At 39.8% G+C, this 26,452-nt stretch overlaps 2 protein-coding genes across 3 annotated transcripts in view; one reads left to right on the top strand and one right to left on the bottom strand.

Moving 5' to 3' along the window:
* Window positions 1–8,540, bottom strand: part of CUNH1orf112 (chromosome unknown C1orf112 homolog) — a 51,219-nt gene extending 42,679 nt beyond the window's left edge. The window contains exons 1-4 of one of the 2 annotated variants that reach the window (XM_040263544.1): window positions 8,377–8,540; window positions 2,838–2,877; window positions 1,568–1,656; window positions 77–181 (exon numbers count right to left, since the gene is read on the bottom strand). In XM_040263544.1, coding sequence (XP_040119478.1) covers window positions 77–181; window positions 1,568–1,656; window positions 2,838–2,877; window positions 8,377–8,487 — 345 coding nt within the window. In that variant the 5' untranslated portion in view covers window positions 8,488–8,540. The remainder of the gene's footprint in view (window positions 1–76; window positions 182–1,567; window positions 1,657–2,837; window positions 2,878–8,376) is intronic. The other variant, XM_040263543.1, reaches the window with a different exon arrangement.
* Window positions 8,541–8,578: 38 nt separating this feature from the next.
* On the top strand, window positions 8,579–13,796 carry METTL18 (methyltransferase like 18). Its single transcript, XM_040263548.1, has 2 exons — window positions 8,579–8,801; window positions 12,407–13,796. The coding sequence occupies exon 2, from the start codon at window positions 12,619–12,621 to the stop codon at window positions 13,738–13,740; it is 1,122 nt and encodes a 373-aa protein (XP_040119482.1). The 5' UTR covers window positions 8,579–8,801; window positions 12,407–12,618; the 3' UTR covers window positions 13,741–13,796.
* The last annotated feature ends 12,656 nt before the right edge of the window (window positions 13,797–26,452 follow it).

The raw sequence follows: 26,452 nt of genomic DNA on the forward strand, positions 1-26,452 counted from the left end.
ACAGCTAATATTAGTATAAAAATTCTCACACTCTTGAAGTTCTGCCCCACCCCCCTTCCTAATATATTTGACATACTTGTAAAATATTTCTTAGAGTGCTCTGGATTTCTAAATTTTGGCTTGACAGTTCTCTGGCTTGACTGGTTAACTCATACATCATGTCATCAAATAATCTCACAGTCTGTGAAAACAAAGCAGGTCATAAACAGCAGTAATAGAAGTCACTAGAAAAGGAAAGACACACCATTCAAAAAAAAATTGACTTGATTTTGCATTATTAATAGCCACAGGATATTGTCCAGTATAACAACTGTACCTAATAAAGTTAATAATGTGTGTGTGTGTGTATAGTATTTTTTGTATAGTGTTAATATAATCTCTTTGAAAAATACAAAGTGTTCAACAAAAATTGATGTCTTCTATTTCTGTAATAACATCCATAAAGAGATCACTCAAAGTTCACTTTTCGGTGTTGTAACAAAAGTGCTACTCTTACACTTAAATAAGTAAAAGATGATGATCTTAACCAATCAACATCCATGTGAACATTAATCGGATATTTTCTGGTGTGGTAATGAATCTGTGTTGAATTACCTATTTACTTGTTTTCTATCCAGTTTCCATTTTTTGCCCAACCCAAAACACCATTCCTAGATTAGAGACACAGTACGTGACCTCAAAACTAGGTGTTTTTGTCTGAAAAGTTAGCCAAATTAAGATCTAAACAAGTTAAGTGGCCTAAACACTGCACTACAAGAACAATCATAGTTGACAACACACTGTAATTAAAGAGGGTACTGTTTCCCTCAGGCCTGTTAACACTCAATATCTCCTTTTCATCCACAGATTAGCTAGACCTTTTTTGGTATCAAGAACAAATTTTAAGAATATTTTTAGAGAACTGAGTGAATGAGTAAAAGGAGTCTTGGTAACTATTTGCTTCAAAGCTACACTTAGAAGTCCATTCTAATAAGAGATAGGTTATTACAAAAAAAGTCTCATTTTGTCAGCAAAGTACCTTTAGTTCTCATAAAAAAAAAAAAAGTAATGACTCTGCTTTTCAGAGAAAAGGTATACCACATATATCTAAAAGGTAGCTATGCAGTGGTGAATTTGATGCTTCCTCTTAATTTACTTGATTTTACCAATATTCCAGACATTTTTATTCTAAGGCTGCTTTGATAAATTCTGGCTTCATTTTTCCAGACAATGAAATTTAACAGTTATTAATAAACTGTACAGAGAAGATACAAAAAGAGACTTAACTAACTTCATCATCCATCCTAATTTTCAATGAATGGCTTTAAAAATTATAAGAGTATTTAAAATTAACTACAAATAATAAAAATGCAATTAGTAAAAAATCCATACTCTCCGAAAACATAAGTTGTTTATTCACATAACAGTCACACTAACACCATTATATTCTCACATGAAATCATTTTTAACTGTTTTATTTGTATTTCAAGCATGTGATACATTAAGAAATTAAGAATAAATGGCCTAAATGAGGCTAGATTTTACTAGCCTTGAAAACATGTATATTAAGATAATAATAGTACTATACCTTTGGTAGCACTTGTGAAAAGAAAGTCTGTTCCAATGTCAGGTGGTTCATATGAGGTAAAAATATTTCCACAATAATTTTCAGAATTTCTATAAAAGAAAATAGTAATATATTTTGTAACAATATTAAGCCACATCAGCCAACAAAGATTACTATCTGTTCCCAATGCAAGCATATGTAAGTACTACCAACCAAAAGCTTTGAACAGTTTCAAAATGCCATAGTCTATGTAGAGAATTAACAATTAAATAACCTGAAATAATACCAAAATTAGAAAAAAAAAAAAAAACCAACGTATATGTCCAGTAATTGAGGATCAGTTAATGGATGAGGTCCATCTACTGAATAGGATGTACGATCATTAAAACATTTGTTAGAGATTATGTAAAACCATGATAAAATGTCCACAATACTTTAAGCTAAAATGAAAAGTTTCAAATGGTATAATTCTGATTTAATATATATATAAACATGTAAATACAAAAAATAATACACAGATAAGCTAGCAGGAATATACAGAATCAAGATGAGGATGTCTTATGCCAAAATCTGAAATATTTCAGATTCATAATTGTTTTATTATTCTGTTTTTCTGCATGTTAACAAATTTTCTATACTGAATGTGCATAACTCTTAACCTCAGGATAAAAAAATAACTGTGACTTAAAAAAAATTAGACTCCATATGCCCATACGCAGCACATAGGTTCAAGATTGTAAGCAAATATTCCACAATCAAGTGAAACGTAAATAGAAAAGAACTCAAAATATACTGGGAAACTAGAAAGGATAGTCTTAATTCTCTACTTCTTCTAAGTAAATAAGTAAATTACATCAAGTAAGAATAATGAAGATAAAGTCAACTTTTCCAAATAACAAATTAGTCATGCCTAAACAATCAGCTTTTTGTAACTTAGAAAGTTATTTTCTAACTGACACTACACGAACAAAGAGGTTGAGGGTTATTCAGTAGACTGCAAATTATGTTTTTTATAGGTCTAACCAGCTTAACAACTAATATTTAAAATGTACATTGTGCTTATCACACGTTATCAAATAGAACACTTTTGGTATCTATGCAGACTGAAATTTAAAACTTTTTAAGTACTATAATTGAGGTAATTGGTCATTTTAACTAACTGAAGATTATAAAAGTTGTAACCCTACAATAGGAAGAATAAATTTAAAAGGAATATGAAACTGTTTTGAGATGTGGGACTCAAGAATTAATGACATCAAAGCTATCATACAATTAAGACAATTTTACTTACGAATATGCTCACTCCAACTGTCAGAATGCTGATACATAGAGTAAAAAAATTAAGGGAGATACTAGTATTATAGTATTAAAATGTTAAATATCATGGTAATCCAACTCTACGCCTAGATCAGTAACGCTGAAGAAGCTGAAGTTGAACGGTTCTATGAAGACCTCTACAAGACCTTCCAGAATTAACACTCAAAAGAGATGTCCTTTTCATTACAGGGGACTGGAATGCAAAAGTGGGAAGTCAAGAAACACCTGGGGTAACAGGCAAATTTGGCCTTGGAATATGGAATGAAGCAGGGCAAAGGCTAATAGAGTTCTGCTGAGAGAATGCACTGGTCATAGCAAACACCCTCTTCAACAAAACAAGAGAAGCCTCTACACGTGGACATCACCAGATGGTCAACACCAAAATCAGACTGATTATATTCTTTGCAGCCGAAGATGGAGAAGCTCTATACAGTCAGCAAAAACAAGACTGGGAGCTGATTGTGGCTCAGATCATGAACTCCTTATTGCCAAATTCAGACTGAAATTGAAGAAAGTATGGAAAACCACTAGACCATTCAGGTGACCTAAATCAAATCCGTAACAATTATACAGTGGAAGTGAGAAATAGATGTAAGGGACTAGATATGATAGAGTGCCTGATGAACTATGGACTGAGGTTCATGATATTGTACAGGAGACAGGGATCAAGACCATCACCAAGAAAAAGAAATGCAAAAAAGCAAAATGACCGTCTGAGGAGGCCTTACAAATAGCTATGAAAAGAAGAGAAGCAAAAAGCAAAGGAGAAAAGGAAAGATATATCCATTTGTATGCAGCGTTCCAAATAGCAAGGAACAATAAGATAACCTTCCCCAGTGATCAGTGCAAAGAAATATAGGAAAACAATAGAATGGGAAAGACTAGAGATCTCTTCAAGAAAATTAAAGATACCAAGGGAACATCTCATGCAAAGATGGGCTCAATAAAGGACAGAAATGGACAGACCTAACAGACGCAGAAGATATTAAGAGGTGGCAAGAATACACAGAAGAACTGTACAAAAAAGATCTTCACAACCCAGATGATCACAATGGTGTGATCACTCACCTAGAGCCAGACATCCGAGAATGTGAAGTCAAGTGGGCCTTAGGAAGCATCACTACGAACAAAGCTAATGGAGGTGATGGCATTCCAGTGGAGCTATTTCAAATCCTGAAAGATGATGCTGTGAAAGTGCTGCACTCAATATGCCAGCACATTTGGAAAACTCAGCAGTGGCCACAGGACTGGAAAAGGTTAGTTTTTATTCCAATCCCAAAGAAAGGCAAAGTCAAAAGAATGCTCAAACTACTGCACAATTGCACTCATCTCATATGCCAGTAAAGTAATGCTCAAAATTCTCTAAGCCAGGCTTCAACAATATGTGAACCGTGAACTTCCAGGTGTTCAAGCTGGTTTTAGAAAAGGAACCAGAGATCAAATTGCCAACATCCACTGGATCATCGAAAAACCAAGAGAGTTCCAGAAAAACATCTATTTCTGCCTTATTGACTATGCCAAAGTCTTTGACTGTGTGGATCACAATAAACTGTGGAAAATTCTGAAAGAGATGGGAATACCAGAACACCTGACCTGCCTCTTGAGAAATCTGTATGCAGGTCAGGAACCAACATTTCAAACTGGACGTGGAACAACAGACTGATTCCAAATGGGAAAAGGAGTAAGTCAAGGCTGTAGATTGTCACCCTGCTTATTTAACTTACATGCAGAGTACATCATGAGAAACGCTGGGCTGGAAGAAGCACAAGCTGGAATCAAGATGGCCGGGAGAAATATCAATAACCTCAGATATGCAGATGACACCACCCTTATGGCAGAAAGTGAAGAACTAAAGAGCCTCTTGATGAAAGTGAAAGAGGAGAATGAAAAAGCTGGCTTAAAGCTCAACATTCAGAAAACTAAGATCATGGCATCTGTCCCATCACTTCATGGCAAACAGATGGAGAAACAGTGTAAACGGTGACAGACTTTATTTTTGGGGCTCCAAAATCACTGCAGATGGTGACTGCAGCCATGAATTTAAAAGACGCTGACTCCTTGGAAGGAAAAGTTATGACCAACCTAGATAGCACATTAAAAAGCAGAGACATTATTTTCCAACAAGGTCTGTCTAGTCAAGGCTATGGTTTTTCCAGCAGTCACGTATGGATGTGAAAGTTGGACTATAAAGAAAGCTGAATGCCAAAGAATTGATGCTTTTGAACTGTGGTGTTGGAGAAGACTCTTGAGAGTCCCTTGGGCTGCAAGGAGATCCAACCAGTCCCTCCTAAAGGAAATCAGTCCAATGAATGTTCATTGGAAGGACTGATGTTGAAGCTGAAACTCCAAAGTTTGGCCACCTAATGTGAAGAGCTAACTCATTTGAAAAGACCCTGATGCTGGGAAAGATTCAAGGCGGGAGAAGGGGACGACAGAGAATGGGATGGTTAGATAGCATCACTGACTCAATGGACATGAGTTTGAGTAAACTGCAGTTGTTGTTGATGGACAGGGAGGCCTAGCGTACTGCAGTCCATAGGGTCGCAAAGAGTTGGACACGACTGAGCGACTGAACTGAACTGAGTAAGATATTCACTACTGAGAACAGATTTTCAAAGACCTTTCTTGAAGTTTAAGCAATGATAGTAAGAGACTAAAATTAGACTCAAATTACTGGCTTAATTTTGCTTTTAAAAAGTAATGCTAAGTAGGCTAACAAACAATAGGATGAAAATACTTTAAGTATTTTCAAAACACTCAAGGATAAACTTATCTCTTCAAACTATATGTAATTATGACATATTTCTGACAGATGAGAAAACAATCCATAATAATCCTTGGTTTCTGCAACAAATTTATTTCTCCTTAGCACTTCTATAGTACTGTATCTACACCTGTCACCGATCATTTTCTACTTTCTTTTCATGTTATTAGCATATCTATCTTATCACCTTATCAGACTGAAACTCTTCTGCACATAGGAGCTTACAAATACGTGATAATAAACTATCCTATGTGCACTGTAAAAGTTAACAGTAATCACATTATTAACTACACACTTTCAAACCATTAAGAATTGTTAGAAAGTTTTTACTGTAAAAATATAAGAATTATTAAAGCATGTGTCAATCAGAAAAATTAAAAAAACACAACCCCATCGCAGTAATATAAGAAGTCATTCTTCTTCTGAAATCTTACTTTGCAACTACATATCTTACAGCAGCAATCAAAATGAGGCATGGTCATTAACTCATTTTAGTTCAGTAGAACTAATTTAGTTCAGGGCAGAATGTGCCTCATGTATAAATTTTAGAAAAGGTAAAAAAAAAAAAAAATTTAACCTCTTCCAAAATTTAAACTTCAGTTATGATTATGCAGACATGCAGGCAAAGGCTGAAAAATAACATGTAAAATGCAAAAGATAAAAATAATGTTTGGGTGACAGAACTGTGGATTTATAGAAAATTTCTTTCATTTGTTGAAAAGTGCTGTAGTAAAACCAAAAGCTGAAAAACGAAATTATATAATGAAACTTCAGGCTGTTTTAAAACATGACAAAATTTTTTAGCCCTTCACTGAATGCTTACTATGTGCCAGGAACTATTCTAAGTGCTGGAGACAATGCAGTGAAAACAAAATTCCTGCCTTTATGAACTTCCCAGTATAGTGAGGAAAAGCAAAAAGGAAACGAAGTAAACAACATAATCTCTATTAACGATCTGACTGCTCTTTAGAAAACTGAACAGAGCAATGGGATAAGTATTACTGACTGGGTTTGGGGAAACCACCTAAAACTGAAGACTCTGAAAAGGGCTTACCTGAGCAGGTGACATTTGAGCTGAAACCTGAATAATGAGACCTACCAAAGGCTGGGAGAAGAGCTACATGGAACATCAACAAACATAAAGATCCTAAGGTAGGTGAGCTTCATGTATGTCTGGTTAGAATGTAGTGAGCTAAGTAGGAGAGGACAAGGCTTAGAACATGAGGAGACTTGAAAGTAAAAGTTTAGATTTTATTCCTAATTTGTTAAGAAGCCCTTGTGGTAAAGGGTGCCTTAAAAAGGAAATGACAAGTTTTTCAATATGAACTCTTTTTGGAGAGATTATAAAAGGACATGAGTAGAAGCAAGAGAACTATTACCTACAGCCCAGATGAGAGGTTATGGGGGTTTGGAGCAGTGACAGGAAACGGGGATGATGGATTCAAAATATAGTCTGAGGGCAGAAATGAAAGAACTTGATTAAAGGTTTTGGCTTGTGAAACCGTTTAAGCAGCTTAGGGGTTTTGGTTCTTTCGAATTTTGAGATGAAACTTAAAATTTCATCAAAAGAACAGGATTTGGTTCTTTTGAATTTTGAGATGAAAACCAGGAAGGAATGTTGACTTTTTTTTGGGGGGGGGGGGGGCGGGCAGGAATAAAAATTTTTACTTTCAATTACTGAAATCCCCGATAAGCTTGAGGGGGGGAAGAGGAACCATGTTCTTTGTTCCCCCTAAGCCTAACACCCTGCCTGCTATGTATTATGTACATTGTAAAAGTTTTTGAGAAGGATGGCTATTTGCTGCAGAAATCAAAAATCTTTTAGGATAGAAATTCCATATCTGTACAACAATTGAGAAAGGGTTTTGGCACTGAAGTGGAATTTTGCCAGTGTCCAGGTGAATGATTTCTTTGTGACAGTAATATCTACATTTGGCTTTATCTGTAAAAAATTATTTGTGCAGTGCTCAGAATTTCTCAAGTGAAGGTCTTGTTTTTGAGTGCAGTTTTATGTTAAGTTTTCTGTGCTCAAAGCTGTTTAAAAACAAAAAAAAAAGTTACCTTTTAACATGAAGGGCTAGGCCTCCACATACATTTACAACCAACAAGGGATTCACCTACTAAACGGTCTGCACCTGAACAAAGGCCTAAGTACCTCAAACGCAGCACATGAAACCCAATTAGTAAACGAAGCAACTCCTCACCAGCAATAAAACAAGAGGTTTGAAAACCGGACGGGAATAACATTTGAATTTGCTTAACATCTTTTACACACCTGGCACCATGGCAGAACTACGTCCTTTAATTCGATTCTACCACCCATTTTAGAAATGAGCGCTCGGAGTATCTCGGTCTCCTCTCCTTCATCCAGAGTCGGCCCACCTTAAAGCTCAAGGCTAAGTTCCTGTCTCCCCCGCTCTCCACCAAGCAAAAGTAATCACACTTAACTGCACGTACAGAGCAACCTGAAGGCCCAGAGAAGTGGAAGAAAACGCCATATCCACTGCCGAAAACCATTGTAAGAACACCCGAGAGCCCTCCCAATGTCAAAGCCAAGCGTGACTTTGGCCTCAGCACCCACGGCTCTCGCTCGCCCTTCATTTCCTCGCTTACTCATTTCACTGTCAACAAAGAGAGGAGAAGGTGGAAGTCGCATGGACCCAACAAGGCCCGAAACGCGTTAGATGAGACAGAAGGTTGGAGACCGGCCCCACAGCCCTCTCCAGGTGGAAATGACAATAAAGGATATAAGGAGCCGAGGCAGGACAGACGGCAATTCCCGGCGGCATAGTTCCTCCGGCCAGCTACTTATTTCTTCCAGTGGAACCGCGCTCGCCGGGACAGCGCGTTCCTGAGACATGCTTTCACCCAGCACCAAAGCTTCAAAACACTCCCGCCAGAGCCAAGACCGGAAACTCCTAACGTCCCGGCAGGCCTTGCGAACAAACACCATAGAGAGGAAGGGCGCCGCTTTCCTTGGTGAGCCCGGGCCCCACACGACTGGGAAGAAAGCCGGGCTTGTCTGGCCTGCGGAGGACTCGATTCACTGGTGCACGTTTCCGGTCTGGCGAATCTGGCCGGCGTTCTCCGTGAGGTGAATCGGGAGTCCGCCGGGCAACGAGCATCTCCAAGTTTGGATCGCTGTCAACATTGCTTTGAGACGGTGTGGGGAAGGTGAGAGCCGAGAGTCCCCAGACTTACAACCTTCCATCCCATGGGGCTTTTGGTTGCACATCTGGGGTTGGGTTTGACCTGGGCACGCGGCCAGGAATGACTGCAAGTCCCGCGGTGAAGTGGGATAGAAACAGGCGCCTTCCTACCCACTTAATGTGTTGACCCTACTCTGTACATCTTGTGTAATGGGGCTAGAGACCCACTTGTCAGAATTGGTGTGCAGATGGAACTCATGGTATATATTAAGTGTCTAGCACAGTAGATACAGGGAAGACCCTCTTGATTAAGTTGCTTCCATTTTCTACGGCCCTCTCCACACGGTTCAGTACCCTTATTTTGTGTCAAGCTAGTCTTTACTAATTACTCCAGAGTTACCTCACTCCCAGTACACTTAGGGCTGCTGATCTCGGCTAAATGTTTGTAGTTAGGTCATTTAGATGAATTTACACACATCAGCATACCTGTGCATGTTTTTAAAGGGATGCTCATTCAGCAAAATACAGTCCTGAAGTCCTGTTACTTGAAAGGGTAACAGACGTGAAAGGTTGTTGTTGAATCATAATGCGGGGATTCTTGGCCCCAGGAGGAGAAGAATTCAATCCGGGGCCAGAGACGAGGCTTGATTGCTCAGAGCTTTTGTGTAATAAAGTTTTATTAAAGCATAAAGAAGATAGAGAAAGCTTCTGACATAGGCATCAGAAGGGGGCAGAAAGAGTACCCCCCCGCCCATAGTCTTCAGCTGGATGGATGTTATATAGTCACTAGCAGTCTGTTCAGAGAAGGCAATGGCACCCCACTCCAGTATTCTTGCCTGGAAAATCCCATGGAAGGAGGAGCCTGGAAGGCTGCAGTCCATAGGGCCGATGAGGGTCGGACACGACTGAGCGACTTCACTTTCACTTTTCATTTTCATGCATTGGAGAAGAAAATGGCAACCCACTGCAGTGTTCTTGCCTGGAGAATCCCAGGGACGGGGGAGCCTCATGGGCAGCCGTCTATGGGGTCGCACAGAGTTGGACACGACTGAAGCGACTTAGCAGCAGCAGCAGTCTGTTAATGAAAGAAAGGAATGTCTCAAAAGTCAGAGTGGCACCAGGCCCCTCACCCATAAGATGCATTTTGGGATAAGCTTGGCACCAAATGGTTTATCTTGGGCCATAAAATGATTAACTTGAATCTTGAAGAAGGGCAAATCATCATACAAATAGTTTCATTTACCTAGATTAGAGGAACAATATCTGAGTATAACATACTGGTTTATCAAGTAGATTCTGAGCCAAAAGGCAGAACCGACTTGGTAAATGCATAGTACATTAGCATAGCTTAAGATAAATATTTCCATAAGAAAAAGGCCTTGGTTATCTCTAGGTTTGAGAGTAGTTAACTTCAGGTGAAACCAGGTGTCATGGCAACACAGAATTTTAAGAGAAACCTTCTTTTAAATTTGTATAGAGAAGGAAAAAATATCGCTAGTTTGTTTCCTCCTGCCGCTTAAGAGAGATAAAAATGTCTGACACTTGCAAACTATTTCCTCTGTTTGGAACCCCTGGCCTTCCTGCCTGTTACCTTCTCACACTGAAGAGATTCTGGCAGTTTAAGAGTATATGTTTGGGCAGGGCTATGACAATCACTAAGCTGATCATTTTCTGCCTGAGAATTTTAGACTGTATTGTTTTTAGTTGTTCGTGCTGCTGCTGTTCTTTTATTTGTTTTTAGAGTTTATTATCTTCAGCTTTTGAACCCTGAAGGCTGTGTGTGTTTCCAAATCTGTCTCCCTCTCTCTCCACAGCTTTCATAGAAAAGCTGTTGGTGGGGGAGGGTGGAATGTTTCAGTTCAGTTTAGTTCAGTCGCTCAGTCGTGTCCGACTCTTTGCACCCCCATGAATTGCAGCACGCCAGGCCTCTCTGTCCATCACCAACTCCCAGAGTTCATCCAAACTCATGTCCATCGAGTCGGTGATGCCATCCAGCCATCTCATCCTCTGTCGTCCCCTTCACCTCCTGCCCCCAATCCCTCCCAGCATCAGAGTCTTTTCCAATGAGTCAACTCTTCCCATGAGGTGGCCAAAGTACTGGAGTTTCAGCTTTAGCATCTTTCCTTCCAAAGAACACCCAGGACTGACCTCCTTTAGAATGGACTTGTTGGATCTCCTTGCAGTCCAAGAGACTCTCAAGAGTCTTCTCCAACATCACAGTTCAAAAGCATCAATTCTTCTGTGCTCAGCTTTCTTCACACTCCAACTCTCACATCGATACATGACCACTGGAAAAACCATAGCCTTGTCTAGATGGACCTTTGTTGGCAAAGTAATGTCTCTGCTTTTGAATATGCTCTCTAGGTTGGTCATAACTTTCCTTCCAAGGAGTAAGCGTCTTTTAATTTCATGGCTGCAATCACCATCTGCAGTGATTTTGGAGCCCCCCAAAATAAATTCTGACACTGTTTCCCTTGTTTCCCCATCTATTTCCCACGAAGTGATGGGACCAGATGCCATGATCTTAGTTTTCTGAATGCTGAGCTTTAAGCCAACGTTTTCACTCTCCTCTTTCACTTTTATCAAGAGGCTTTTTAGTTCCTCTTCACTTTATGCTATAAGAGTGGTGTCATCTGCATATCTGAGGTTATCGATATTTCTCCCGGCAGTCTTGATTCCAGCTTGTGCTTCTTCCAGTCCAGGGTTTCTCATGATGTACTCTGCATAGAAGTTAAATAAGCAGGGTGACAGTATACAGCCTTGACGTACTCCTTTTCCTATTTGGAATCAGTTGGTTGTTCCATGTCCAGTTCTAACTGGTGCTTCCTGACCTGCATATAGGTTTCTCAACAGGCAGGTCAGGTGTTCTGGTATTCCCATCTCTTGAAGAATTTTCCACAGTTCATTGTGATCCACATAGTCAAAGGCTTTGGCATAGTCAATAAAGCAGAAATAGATGTTTTTCTGGAACTCTCTTGCTTTTGTGATGATCCACTGCATGTTGGCAATTTGATCTCTGGTTCCTCTGCCTTTTCTAAAACCAGCTTGAACATCTGGAAGTTCACGGTTCACATATTGCTGAAGCCTGGCTTGGAGGATTTTGAGCATTACTTTACTAGCGTGTGAGATGAGTGCAGTTGTGCAGTATTTTGAACATTCTATGGTATTGCCTTTCTTTGGGATTGGAATGAAAACTGACCTTTTGAAAACTAGTCAATCTAATCACATGGACCACAGCCTTGTCTAACTCAATGAAACTAAACCATGCCGTGTGAGGCCACCTAAGACGGACAGGTCATGGTGGAGAGGTCTGACAGACTGTGGTCCACTGGAGAAGGGACTGGCAAACCACTTCAGTATTCTTGCCTTGAGAACCCCATGTACAGTATGAAAAGGCAAAATGATAGGACACTGAAAGAGGAACTCCCCAGGTCGGTAGGTGCCCAATGTGCTACTAGAGATCAGTGGAGAAATAACTCCAGAAAGAATAAAGGGATGGAGCCAAAGCAAAAACAATACCCAGTTGTGGATGTGACTAGTGATAGAAGCAAGGTCCGATGCTATAAAGAACAATTTAATGAAATGTGTCACTTTGCTTCTTAATAACAATTTTCTTTTTTTTCTCTCTAGAGCTGCACTGAAAGAAGAGCAAAGACCTCTTAAAAGTCATTTGGAAATAGCTCTGAATATTTGTAACTGTATAAGCAGCTAAAGAGAAATAGACCTTCAGCAGAACTAACAGAATAATTAATTGAGGCAGGTTTACATGTGTGTCATCAGTTCTATCCAGAAGTTGTAGAAGCTTCCTTAGAGTTTAACGGTTGTGTGCATTTTATGAGAGAATGACTTTTCAATTTAATTTCACTATAGAAGACCATCTGGAAGATGAATTAACATCTCTTGGAGATGGAGCTTTGGCCCTACATTCCTCACAAGAGTCTTCAGTCTCAGAAAGACAAAAAGGTACACATAGAGACAGAAAATGTTCCACGGAACAATCTGACTTGCTGCAGGACCATTTGTGGGAACATAAGTCAGAGAGAAATGAGGCTCCCTCTCAAGACCCAGACAGCTCATTCAGTGCAGCTAACAGTTCAAGTAACTTGGAACCACACGAGGAAGAGCCCTGCTTGAGAGTTGCCAAAGAGCATGCTATGCCTAAAGATTTAAAGAATGTGTTAAAAAATAAAGTCACAGAAACATTACCAGGTCTCCAACACGTTAACATATCAATAATGAAAACCACCTTGTTGAAAGAGAACTTCCCTGGAGAAAACATCATTTCAAAAAGCTTTTCTTCTCACTCTGACCTGATTTCAGGTGTTTATGAAGGAGGCTTGAAAATCTGGGAGGGTACTTTTGACCTCCTGGCATATTTGACAAAGGCCAGAGTGAAATTTGCTGGGAAAAAAGTGTTGGATCTTGGTTGTGGATCAGGGTTGCTGGGTATAATGGCACTCAAGGGAGGTGCCAAAGAAATTCATTTTCAAGATTATAACAGTGTGGTGATTGATGAAGTAACCTTACCTAATGTAGTGGCCAACTCCACTTTGGAAGATGAAGAAAATGATGTAAATGAACCAGATGTGAAAAGACTCAGGAGATCAACAGTAACACAAGAGCTATGTAAATGCCGCTTCTTTTCAGGGGAGTGGTCTGAGTTTTGTAAGCTTGTACTGAGCAGTGAAAAACTCTTTGAAAAATATGATCTCATTCTTACCTCAGAAACTATTTACAATCCAGATTATTATGGTCCTTTGCACCAAACATTCCTTAGATTGTTAGATAAAAATGGACGGGTGCTTTTGGCCAGCAAAGTACATTATTTTGGTGTAGGTGGAGGTACTCATCTCTTTCAGAAGTTTGTAGAAGAAAGGAATGTATTTGAGGCTAGAACACTTGAAATAATCGATGAAGGACTAAAGAGATGCCTAATTGAAATGACTTTTAAGTACCCCAGTTAATGTCCAACTGAGTGTCCTAAGTGAAATAAACAGAGTAACCAAAACCTTAATTTGAATTATTTCTGATTTCTATTATTTTATTTCCGAAATTATTATGTTTGTTTAATTTTGTTTAGCCAAATAAGAGACCAACTATATTAACAACACTTTACTTGCTAGGTGAGACTGAGTGTGTTTCTGAAGAGATTTGAAGAGATTTCCTAGGAAGTCATTTTGTGAGAAAGTTTTCTATTCTCCACTTTCATTCTGTTTAACCTTTCTACCACCTTTGGCATATAAATTTGCCATTTCTTACTTCACATTTGAATTAGTGTTTCTGAGCATTTGAAGAGATTTCCTAGGAAGTCATTTTGTGAGAAAGTTTTCTATTCTTCACTTTCATTCTGTTTAACCTTTTTACCACCTTTGGCATATAAATTTGCCATTTCTTACTTCACGTTTGAATTTCTTTGCAGTCTTTGTCTGTTTCTGTTCCCATGGAGTGCCTGGTCAGTCACCATGCTGCTCACTTTAAAGGCATGCATGCGTGCTAAGTTGCTTCAGTCATGTCCAACTCTTTGTGACCCCATGAACTGTAGCCTGCAAGACTCCTCTGTCCATGAGGTTCTCCAGGCAAGCATCCCGGAATGGGTTGCCATGCCCTCCTTCAGGGGATCTTCCTGACCCAGGGATCAAACCTCCATCTCTTACCTTTCCTGCATTGGCAGGTGAGTTCTTTACAACTAGAGCCATCTGGGTAGCCCAAAGGTGTACATATGCATTAATAAATGGTTCTGAACCTAAATATTAGATCGGAGGTGTTAAGTAACTAGGAAGAGGTTTGGGGCTTTTAAAATATTGATTTATCTTATATAACAAGAATCAGAATGCTGAGCAGTTGAATTCACACTGAGATGGAAGAAATAAAGGGGAATCGTGATAGTATAAAAGTGATACAGAAAGCTTACAGTGCTTGTAGCCAAGTAAGTAGGAGATCCTAGGGTCTTGTAGGAAAAAGAATAGCAAACAAAATTTCAGACTCTAAGGAGTAAACATTCTTCATTCTTTAAGTAATAGGGAAGAGAAGAAGAGAGAAAGTATTTTTTATTTTAACGCAAAATTTTTTACACTTAATGTACCTGAAATTGGAATCTACCTTACTGTTTATAACTGCAATGCTAGAGATCCAGGTTCGATCTCTGGGTCGGGAAGATGCCCCAGAAAAGGGAATGGCAATCCACTTCAATGTTCTTACCTGCAGAATTCCATGGGTAGAGGAGCCTAGCAGGCTACAGTCCTTGGGGTAACAAAGGGTCATACATGACTCAGCGACTAACATTTCATTTTTCAACTTTACTATCTATTGTGCAACTGGCAGTATTTTTTGTCTTTCTTGGAGGTAACTAAAATAATGGTACAACCCGGATTCAATGAAATGTGATAAATTAGGCAGTTTGTCTACTTCTTGCGAATATTTATAATCTTACAAGGTATATATCATCCATATTTTAATAATGATCATAATAGCTAACAGTTTTCAGCATTTACTATATGCAGGGTAGAAGGGATTTACATACACTGACATTTAATATTCATAACAGCCCTGAATTACAATTACTGTCTCCATTTTATAGATAAGTTGAGACTCAAGAAGGTAATTTGATCCTTATCACAGTCCTCATATTCAGAACCTGATTCTGAACTAAAGTCTTTTTTAGAAGTTGGTGAAGATTTGCTCTTCACCACCCCAGTGCTCTTAACAGTGCCTTACAATGCCAGATATTTTAGGACCCTTTTATTATTCTGAAATGAAAGCCACAGTTAAACTTATTTACAGGCATCTTTAGTCACTTCAGTCATGTCCAACTCTTTGCAACCCCCTGGACTGTAACCTGCTAGGGTCCTCTGTCCATGTGATTTGCAAGAACACAAATGGGCTGTGTTTTTATTTTATTCTCCAGAAGATCTTCCCAACCCAGGGATAGAATCTGCATCTCTTAATGTCTTCTGCTTTGGCAGGTAGATTCTTTACCACTAGTGCCACCTGGGAAGCCCCAACTTATTTACATACATCATTAGAAGAATTTTTTTTGTAGTCATAACTTTTCCAGTGGTCATGTATGGATGTGAGAGTTGGACTATAAAGAAAGCTGAGCACCGAAGAATTGATGCTTTTGAACTGTGGTATTGGAGAAGACTCTTGAGGGTCCCTTGGACTGCAAGGAGATATAACCAGTCCATCCTAAAGGAGATCAGTCCTGAATATTCATTGGAAGGACTGATGCTGAAGCTGTAGCTCCCATACTTCAGCCACCTGATGCAAAGAACTGACTCATTGGTAAACATCCTGATGCTGGGAAAGACTGAAGGCAGGAGGAGAGGAGACGACAGAAGATGAGATGGTTGGATGGCATCACCAACTCAATGGACATGAATCTGAGGAAGCTCCAGGAGTTGGTGATGGACAGGGTAGCCTGGTGTGCTGCAGTCCATGGGGTCGCAAAGAGTACAACTGAGCAACTCAACTGTACTGAAACATAAACCCTTAATGCATTTATCATATGTATATATGTGTGTGCATATATACATGTATAAGCCTACAATAGGAAGAAAGTCATTTATAAACAAATAATTTGTGTTCCTTCAGGTAAATGCACAGGTGCTGCTGCTGCTAAGTGACTTCAGTCGTGTCCGACTTTGTGCAACCCCATAGACAGCAGCCCATCAGGCTCCGCCGCCCCTGGGATTCTCCAGACAAGAACACTGGAGTGGGTTGCCATTTCCTTCTCCAACGCATGAAAGTGAAAAGTGAAACTGAAGTCACTCAGTCGTGTCCGACCCTCAGCGACCCCATGGACTGCAGCCTTCCAGGCTCCTCCTTCCATGGGATTTTCCAGGCAAGAGTACTGGAGTGGGGTGCCATTGCCTTCTCCGAATGCACAGCTATAGCTGCTGAGAAAATATGTAGTAGTAAGATGTTTGTACTTAAGATATGATTACTGTCAGTGTCAGAGCTACAATTCCAGACCCACCTACTAGATAAGGCACAATAGCCCTGACAGCAGGTTTGGCTATTTGAGGAGGTACAAAGCATTAGATAGGGTCCCATGACAATGGTCAGCATCAGTGATGTTGAGACAAACAGATATCTCTCAGTTCTCTGTGATAAATTAGACACCCAAAGAGGTGTCATCCAGGAGGCTTCTCCAGAAGTAGAAGAGACACGGCCCTGAACAGGGGCTCGGGGAACAATTTCAGCCCCAAGGGAGGCGGACCCAGTGAAAACAGCAGGGGTCAAACCAGAAGCCCAGTCCTGGGAACTGGATAATCCTGGGCATTAAAGACAATTCTGGAGGTGACCGCTGATCAGGAGCACATCTACCTGAGAAAGCTAGCAGCAAAAGAGACTGGAGATAAGATTATGGATACAAATCCAAGAGAAGGATGCATAGCATAGTACACTTGGTCATGTAAATAGTTGAATCATTTAAAGAAGCATCTATTAATATGTCAAGACAATGAGCTTTGGAATTCAAGACTTGGGTTAAAATTCAGTTTCCCCAACTAGAGAGCAGGGTTTGGAGTAGTATCTCTCTAAGAGAAATCTTTTTAAAAATCATAGTGAATATTGGGAAACTTTCAGGGAGTTTGGAGTTTTAGAGCATGAACCACCCATTCTTGTATTGGTGCCTTACAATAAACGCTGCACTTAACCACATGCACACAAATCAACATGATTACTATGGATAAATGGAAATTATTATGGTCATGAATTCTCATAGTATTTAGTCACCCTGTTTTCTCAATCAAGTAGGAAGCCTTATTCACTTTTGTTAAAAATTGGGTTTGAGACTTTACAGTTTACAAATCCCAGTTCAGAACTTGGAGAAATGAATAAAGTCTGACACTGTTTCCACTGTTTCCCCATCTATTTGCCATGAAGTGATGGGACCAGATGCCATGATCTTCATTTTCTGAATGTTGAGCTTTAAGCCAACTTTTTCACTCTCCTCTTTCACTTTCATCAAGAGGCTTTTTAGTTCCTCTTCACTTTCAGCCATAAGAGTGGTGTCATCTGCATATCTGAGGTTACTGATATTTCTCCCGGCAATCTTGATTCCAGCTTGTGCTTCTTCCAGCCCAGCATTTCTCGTGATGTACTCTGCATATAAGTTAAATAGGAGTTTAATGAATAGCTATTTGAATAAAAAGAAATAACAAGAAACCTGTGTGACAACATAACCTTGATTCTTTGCTTACACCCTAGCCAGAATTTCCTGAACTACTCATCCTATGTTATGATTGCACTGAATTTGCTGATATTAAATTTTTTCTTTGGTTAAGTGCAATTCAAAATTACCATCATAACTTGAGTGCAGCCCAGCAGAGAAAGTTCTCTGTGCTATAAAAAACTCCATTTTTGCAGCTCTGGGGTGTAGCTTCTAGTCATTCAGGATGTTTGGGGGAAGCCACAGTACCGTTTATCACAATTAGATAGTCTCTCACAATTCCTTTTGCTGTTTTCTTAAGGGATTAAAAGTGAACTCAGATAACCTTTAAAAGTAACTTCATCCTCTATACAGGAAGTTGTCAAAGTGCTTTTTCAGGAGAAGGAGTAATACTTGATTTGAAAGAAACATTAAAAGTTACAATAATAACAAACAGCTTAGTAACCTAAACATTTTTAAAGGCAGTGTGTCAGTTCCGGGTCTGCATGGAGACACCCCCATCCCCACCCTCCTCAGTTTCAGAGCTACTGGCAGGGAGCCTCTGTGGAGCAATGGAAAGGGAGCTAAGGGCACAGGCAATCTGAAAAACAGGAAGTTTGAAGGCAGAACACAGCATGTGACTGAGTTTTTAGCAACAAATTTCCAAGATGCATTCTTCTTCATCCTTCATGCTCCACAATGTCAAAGTATCCATAAAGGACAACTGTTATCCCTTATAGAACAAGGTAAGTGGCCAAGAGGGTTATTATGATCTTTAAAAATGCGATGGAGGGAATGCTGCCTCTTTTTCCATGGTATATATTGATGGGATGGAAAAAGTCAATGTGAAGCCTTGCCTCTGGCAGTGTGTAGCATAAGCCTTTGCAGTAGAATCGGATGTACTGGGTGTCTTGGAACCCAAAGTGATTTGGGCCATGCTGCTGCTAGACTGTGATGCCTTTGTGTAAACAAAAAGACACTCTACCCTCCAGGCAGGCTTCCCAGATAGTGCGAGTGTCAAAGAACCTGGGTGCCAACGCAGGAGACAGAACAGACACAGGTTTGACCCCTGGGTTGGAAAGACCCCCTAGAGGAGGGCATGGCGACTCACTCCAGTATTCTTGGCTGAAAAATCCCATGGACAGAGGAGCCTGGCAGGCTACAGTCCTTAGGGTCACAAGGAGTTGGACAAAACTGAAGCAACTTCGCATGCCCTCCAGGCAGATTCAGCCTCAGGTTGAGAACAGAACTGGCAAGTGGAATAGGGCTGTTTTCAGCTCCATGTGCCCCTTAACACTTCTTAGTGGCCCTGCGCTTTAGCCTTACAAACTTCCACAACTTTCTGACTCATAAAGTATTGGAAAATGGGCGATAAACTGTGAACACTAAGAGAATCAGGTAACATCCACTAAATACAGGAAGTGAGGAACTGTCAGAGACAGTGCTTTTCTTTTCTCAAGGTGATTTACAGCCTTTCTGTCAGGGACAATCAGCACAGTTTGATGGCAGTAAGGCTTTAGGGATCTAACTGTGCAGCAGGTGAACTCACAGGAAATGTTTGAACTAGGTGATGAGCTGCCGAGACGAGTATTCCCATGTGATCTCCCCCTGCACACTGAACACTGCCCCAGAGGTTGTCAGCGTGAGCAATGAAGGCAGACAGTGACTGAAACCTGTCCATATCACCCCATCCAGGAGTCTTAGAGGTTCCCTGGAGGGCTCAGAGGCATAGCAGCTGCACGATTCTGAAAGCCTCCTAACACAGTATATCCAGTTAGCCGTACAGTGTGAGTGTAGCTCTAGCAATTTTCTCAGTCTGCTCTAAAATTCAGCAGGTCCCCACCAGCAAGATTCAACTCCTGGTCCCAATATGACGAACAGCAATCATTCAACCAGCCTGATCATATTTCACATCTGAGGCTACAAAGAAATCAATGCCCCAGAACCTGCCAAGAACAAACCCACCCACTGTGAGAAAATTAGTCAAAGAGATAAATAGAAAAATGTATCATCCTCATTCAGTTAATGGAAATCTGAGGTAGACAAGGCCAAGACTTGACAGCATTCTTTAGGTGTGTCTAAAATTTTCTAGAACTCAAACCTCTTGTAGGTCTTTGCTGTTCTAAGCTAATCATTTCTTGCTATAAACTTGACTCTGAACTTGTTTTTAATAGCCTGAAAAAGTGTTTGGGCTGGGGAGCAATTTTTAGGAAAGATTTTGTATAAAAAAGTAGAATAGAGGACTTCCCTAATGGCCCAGTGGTCAAGAATCTGCCTTCCAATGCAGGGGACATGGTTGGATCCCTTTTCCGGGAACGGACACCCCACATGCCCTGGGGCAAATGAGACAGCAATGCTGCGACACTAGAATGCCCTCGCATCTTCAACTGTAAAACCTGTGTGCCACAATGAAGACCCGGCATAGCAAAAAAAAAAAAAAAAAAGGTAGAATAAAGCCCTAGAAGCGCAAAACAGACCAATTAGTCACTGGCACACCACATTCTCATATTGCTTGGAGAATCCCAGGGACGGGGGAGCCTGGTGGGCTGCCATCTATGGGGTCGCACAGAGTCGAACACAACTGAAGAGACTTAGCAGCAGTAGCAGCATGCCAGTTTTTTGTTTGTTTGTTTGTTTTTTAATCATTGCTTCCCCACCTCTGTGCTTAAGGAATCTTCAGAAGGAGCTACATTTTCAGTGATATGCTTTTCTTCCCTTAGCTTTTCAGGAATTGAACTCTGCTTCCTGTCTGCTTTGTTGTTTTCAAGCTTCTCCAAAATTTTTACAATAAGAACCAAAAAGAGTCTCTCTACTAAGGAAAATAGCTCAGAGAAACATTTTCTCGGAAGAGTGGCACACGTTTCTAATATGCTGACATTTTAGTACCTTTAACAGGGACTTGGTTCAGGCTTTTATTTTAAACATTAAATGTTTTAATGTTAAATTTATTTTAAACATTTTTCATTTTCTCAGAGTAAGAAAAATATCTTATTCTATAAACTTCCCCCCAAATACTTCAGAAACTCTTTTGTCCTGTATCCCATAATGTTGTAATTCAGCAGAAAGAGATATAACCTTAGAGTCAAAAATCACTAGATATCTTTATGTCTTGGTAATTTCAGTTTCCTAACTTCTATTATCACCATATAAACATTTTACCTGATTCCTTAAAAATAAAGGACAAAGCTAAATGTCAGACCCTGAATGTGAATTGCTCTACCATAATTGGTCTAATGAGGCATTTTGGTTAAATTTATTCCTAGATATTTCATTCTCTTGGATGGAATTGTGAATGGGATTGTTCTCTTAATTTCTGTTTCTGATAGTTCATTGTTAATCTGAAAAAGGAGACAAAACTCATAGATACAGAGAACAGTTTGTCAGAGGGGAAGGGGGTTGAAGGGGTGGGAGAAGTGGGTGAAGGGGATCAAGAGGTACAAACTTCCAGTTATAAATAAATCATGGGAATGTAACATACAGCAATGATGACTATAGTCAATAATATTGCATTTCAAATTTGAAAGTTGCTAAAAATTAAGTCTTATAAGTTATCTTCAGAAGAAAAAATTTGTAAGCTTGTATGTTACAGATGGTAACTGGGCTGATTGTGATAATATATACAAATATTGAGTCATTATGTTGTGCATCTGAAACTAAGATAATGTTATGTATCAATTATACTTCAATTAAAAAAAAAAGATATCTTAGATGGGCCCACTGTTTGATCACATGTAAATATGCACAAGATGTTTTGGCCTCTCAGGAGTATTATAGTAATGTTACCGAAAGGTGTGGGGTACAGCTGCTCACTGCCCAAAAGTCAATAAACAGGCCAGGTTGGTGGAAAGGAAAGTTTGCTTCATTTCAGATGCCAGCAACTGGAAGGGGAGGGCGGACATCTGTCCAAAGGCTGACCCCCTTCCCACCCCCACCCCCCCTGACAAGGAGGAGGTGAGAGCTTTATAGGCTGAGGGAAGGGGCTACATGCAGAAACAGTACAGTCAGCTCTGACAGTCATCTTCAAATTGGTCATTGGTGATCTGACAAGCACCATCTTGGTTATTTTGCTATGTCGTTCCTGTGTGATTAGTTGTATCCAACTCTTTGTGACCCTATGGACTGTAGTCGGCCAGGCTCCTCTGTTCATGGAGTTTTCCAGGCAAGAATACTGGAGCAGCTTACCATTTCCTTTTCCAGCGGATCTTCCCAACCCAGGGATCAAACCCCATGTCTCCTGGATCTCCTGCATGGCAGGCAGATTCTTTACCCACTGAGCCATTGGGGAAACCCCTGGTTATTTTAGGTACAATTAATCTTCAGTTCCAGGGTTGGGTTTTTTCCATTTCTTTGAGGTCATTTCTCATAACTGGGCAGCTTACCTCATAGCTACAGCCTGGTCATCATGTAATCAACTTCTCCTGCTAGTGGGCCTTTCAGTATCTATCAGACAGCTCACAGGATATGGTTCAGAATATTATCTGTAGCCCTTGAGAAGGAACTAAAGGTCCTTGAGATGCTTAATGAGTACCTTATTATTATTTGGTTTCCTTTGGCTGTTTTCCTTTGTCTGTGAATGTGCTTATTTCTCTGATTAAAGTTATTTTTTGACTGAAGTTTTCCACAGACAAAAGGCAGGCAGAGGACCTGGGGGGAGTTTCTGGAGGGGGGAGGGTCCTGCTCTGGTTCAGTCCCCCCTTTTCTTTGATACTCCTCAATCTTGTGGAGGCCTAGAGCAAGAAAGGGAATATTACTTTGTCATAGTACGTGGACAAACATGTGAAAATTACTAGACATATTACAATGAGGATAAGAATCAAAATGCATCTTTGTATTGTTCTCTGAATCTATTTTTCATAATGGGTAAAGCAAATGTACAATATACGTTTGAAAGTGAAAGTGAAGTTGCTCAGTCGTGTCCGACTCTTTGCAACCCCATGGACTGTAGTCTACCAGGCTCCTCTGTCCATGGGATTTTCCAGGCAATAGTACTGGAGCGGATTGCCATTTCCTTCTCCAGGGGATCTTCCTGACCCAGGGATCAAACCCGGGTCTCCCACATTGTAGACAGACACTTAACCATCTGAGCCACCATGGAAGTTACACAATATACGTTTAATAGGCCACAGATAGGCTGTTTTGGTTAGCCTAAATTTCAAAGTAAATCATATATAAGCCAGAATGATTTCTCCATACCTCAACATGTGAAAATTTCTTTCATCACTTACCCTTTTCAATTGTAAATCTTTCCATAGAAATTGTTGATAATCAGTATATTTTTCCAGTGTTGCTCAGTGGTCTGCTCTGGGTCTACCCATGTCCCTCAGTTCTAGACCTCCTTTATGTTTATGTATCTACCTAGTTATCCACATTAGGGGAAAACTAATCAGGTATCATGGAGAGGCTCTGAAGTATATTCATAGGGAAACTCTTTATAAGCCATGCATTTTAACATTTATACCCAACTGTCACACAAACACTGGACATGTGCTTTAAGCAGTGAACTTAAAGCCATCAGTGCTACACATCGTGAGCAGTTATACTCTGTGACAACTTTACTGGACAATTTTTCCATAATCTTAATCCTGACAATGTACAAAATTCTTTTCTCAAAGTTCCTTTTTCACAAATCTTTTACCATTTTATGGATCCAAACAAATATGTCCTGTATTTTCCCATCCAGAAACAAATAACTGTAGGAAAAAATTATCATTTTTCCTCAACAAAAAACTATTTCCATTCTTTATACCTTCTCTTCACTGAAAACACACATATCCTACTCGCTTTACACACTGAAATGCTTCCCTTATCATTTATACACATCACAAGTTTTAACCCTGGAAAACCTTAACAAAACCAAGAAACAAGTGATTGAAATGTTATACCAGCATTTTCTGATTGGAAAATTCAAGAACATATTCCATAACCTCTAAAAACATACATTTTTCATATCAAAATTTTTCTTAAATGTGGTACAGGGTGTGTGTTTATAAACCCAAACATTTTTAGTTTCCTTCTTGGTCTTGCAAAACAAAAGTAGATACATTTAGATTTGTTGGATTTGTAAGCACTTATTTTTTAAGCCAATTAAATGGATCTCCTTTACAAATTAACCTCAGCAATATTATCCAAAGACAAAAACACATATTCAGACTTATAGACATTCAGACAAACAGAGATCTCATTGTTTCATCTTTTTACATTTCATAAATTAGGCATTGTGATTAAACTTTATCAGTTTTTTAATAATAGAATAGTTGAATTTATACTCTCAATGTTAAAAGGCTTCCCTTTTGTTTCCCTTGACTTAAACTTTTACTATTTAACCCAAGGTTAGAGTCCCAGGCAAAGTGGTCTGTGTTTGTATTTCAAGGACATGATAAAAGCTAACTTCAAATTTTCTCCTAGGCATATTCATTTCCTTAGGGTCTGAAAAAAAAATGTTTTATCAAGCCAGGTTTCTCTAACTGCATATGCAAAAAGAACAAGTTTTGGAATTTCAAAAGAGTTTCATCTTAACCAATTTTCTCTGGAGTCTGAGGAATACTGTTGCCATACATTGTTCAGAAAAAAATCATCTTTTTTTTTCTATAGTCATAGTTTTATAGCTTGACTTTTTCTTAATGAATTGAACCTGATTTTCTCATTTTACATAGGCAACAATAGTGTCAATCACACAAATGGAAAACCCAGTCACACATCAAACAACAGATCTGTCATAAACCCTCTCCATTGGTGACTGGTACGGAGTCCCAAACAAACACTTCCCCAACACAAATGATCCTCAACGATAGTCAGATATCAGAACCAATTGGCAAAAATGCCCAAATGACACTCAGTGCTCACAAACAGTCCTCAATGGTAGATGGATGTCAGAACCAATTGGCAAAAATGCTCAAATAGCAGTCAGCGCCCACAAATGGTCCTCAACATCAAACATACATCAGAATCAACTGGCAAAATGCCCAAATAGCACCTCATGCCCCTAAACAGTCTCAATATCATATACACATCAGAACCAACTGGCGAGAAAGCCCAAATAGCATTAGCACTCAGAAATGGGAAGGTTGCCTGGGTGCACACCAGTGAACTGGGGAGGGTGGGTATCTGTCCAAAGGTCGACTCCCATCCTGACAAACGGGGTGAGAGCTTTTATAGGCTGAGGGAGGGGGCCACAGCAGAAACAGTACCGTCAACTCTGGCAGTCATCTTCAGATTGGTCATCGGTGGTCTGACCAGTGTCATCTAGTTGTTTTAGGTACAGTTAATTTTCAGTTCCAGGGTTGGTTTGTTTCCATGTCTTTGAAGCCAATTCCCCATAGCTCAGTTGGTAAAAAATCCGCCTGCAATGCAGGAGACCCCAGTTCAATTCTTGGGTTTGGAAGATCCTCTGGCGAAGGGATAAGCTACCCACTCCAGTATTCTTGGGCTTCCCTTGTGGCTCAACTGGTAAAGAAACCACTTGCAAGATGGGAGACCTGGTTCAATCCCTGGGTTGGGAAGATCCCCTGGAAAAGGGAAAGGCTACTCACTCCAGTATTCTGGCCTGGAGAATTCCATGGACTGTATAGTCCATGGGGTCGCAAAGAGTTGGACACGACTGAACGACTTTTACTTTCACACTTTCACTCATAATGTGGCAGCCTGCAACAGGGCTACAGCCTGGTCTTCATGTATTCAAGTTCTCCATCTGATGAGCCTTTCAGTGTTTATAATATTGCTGAAAGGATATGGCTCAGAATATTATGTATAGCCCTTGAGAAGGAACAAAAAGTCTTTGATTACACTTAATGAGTACTTATTATTTGGTCTCCTGTGACTGTTTTCCTTTGTCTGTGAATGTGCTCATTTCTGTGACTAAACTTATTCTTTGACTAAAGTTTTCCACAGACAAAGGGCAGGCAGAGGACATGGTGGAAGTACTATAGGGTCCTGCTCTGTTTCAGAAAGAGGAAGAATTGAGCCCATCCTTGGTGCCAGTCCCTTCATGGTTAGTTTTGTCCAATATTTGGAAATAAAATAGAATTCTGCTCTATTCTAAAGCCTAAATGCATTCTCATGCCAACAAGAATTCATCAAGCACTCACTGTTATGTAGAAAAGACCATTTCTATCTTTAATAATTTCTGTTAAAGACATGTAATATTTGTAATAAAAGTTTACTCTTCGGTTCTCTGGTAACCAAACACTTCCAGGTATACTCCGTTTCTTCTGTATCTTTCCAGAAGTGGTGCGAAGAATAAACAAGTCCCCAAGTATATTTGACATCTGTGTGCCCCCTTTACTATGACTTGTGTATTTCCCTTGTTATTCAAGAGACTTTGTCAAATTTAATTTATGAAAGGTCAGAGATTAACAGGAAACAGAACAATAGATAACTGACAGGATTCAAGCCTCAGAAGAAGAGAGATGTATGAAAGCCAAACAAACACCCAAAACTGGGGGGGTTGGAGGGAAAGGACAGAAATGAAGAATGATAGAGAGAAATGAGTACTTGTGTGCTTAGTAGCTCAGTTGTATCTGACTCTT

This window comes from Oryx dammah, unplaced genomic scaffold, assembly GCF_014754425.2.
Source record: "Oryx dammah isolate SB20612 unplaced genomic scaffold, SCBI_Odam_1.1 HiC_scaffold_21, whole genome shotgun sequence".
Classification (NCBI taxonomy): Eukaryota; Metazoa; Chordata; class Mammalia; order Artiodactyla; family Bovidae; genus Oryx; species Oryx dammah.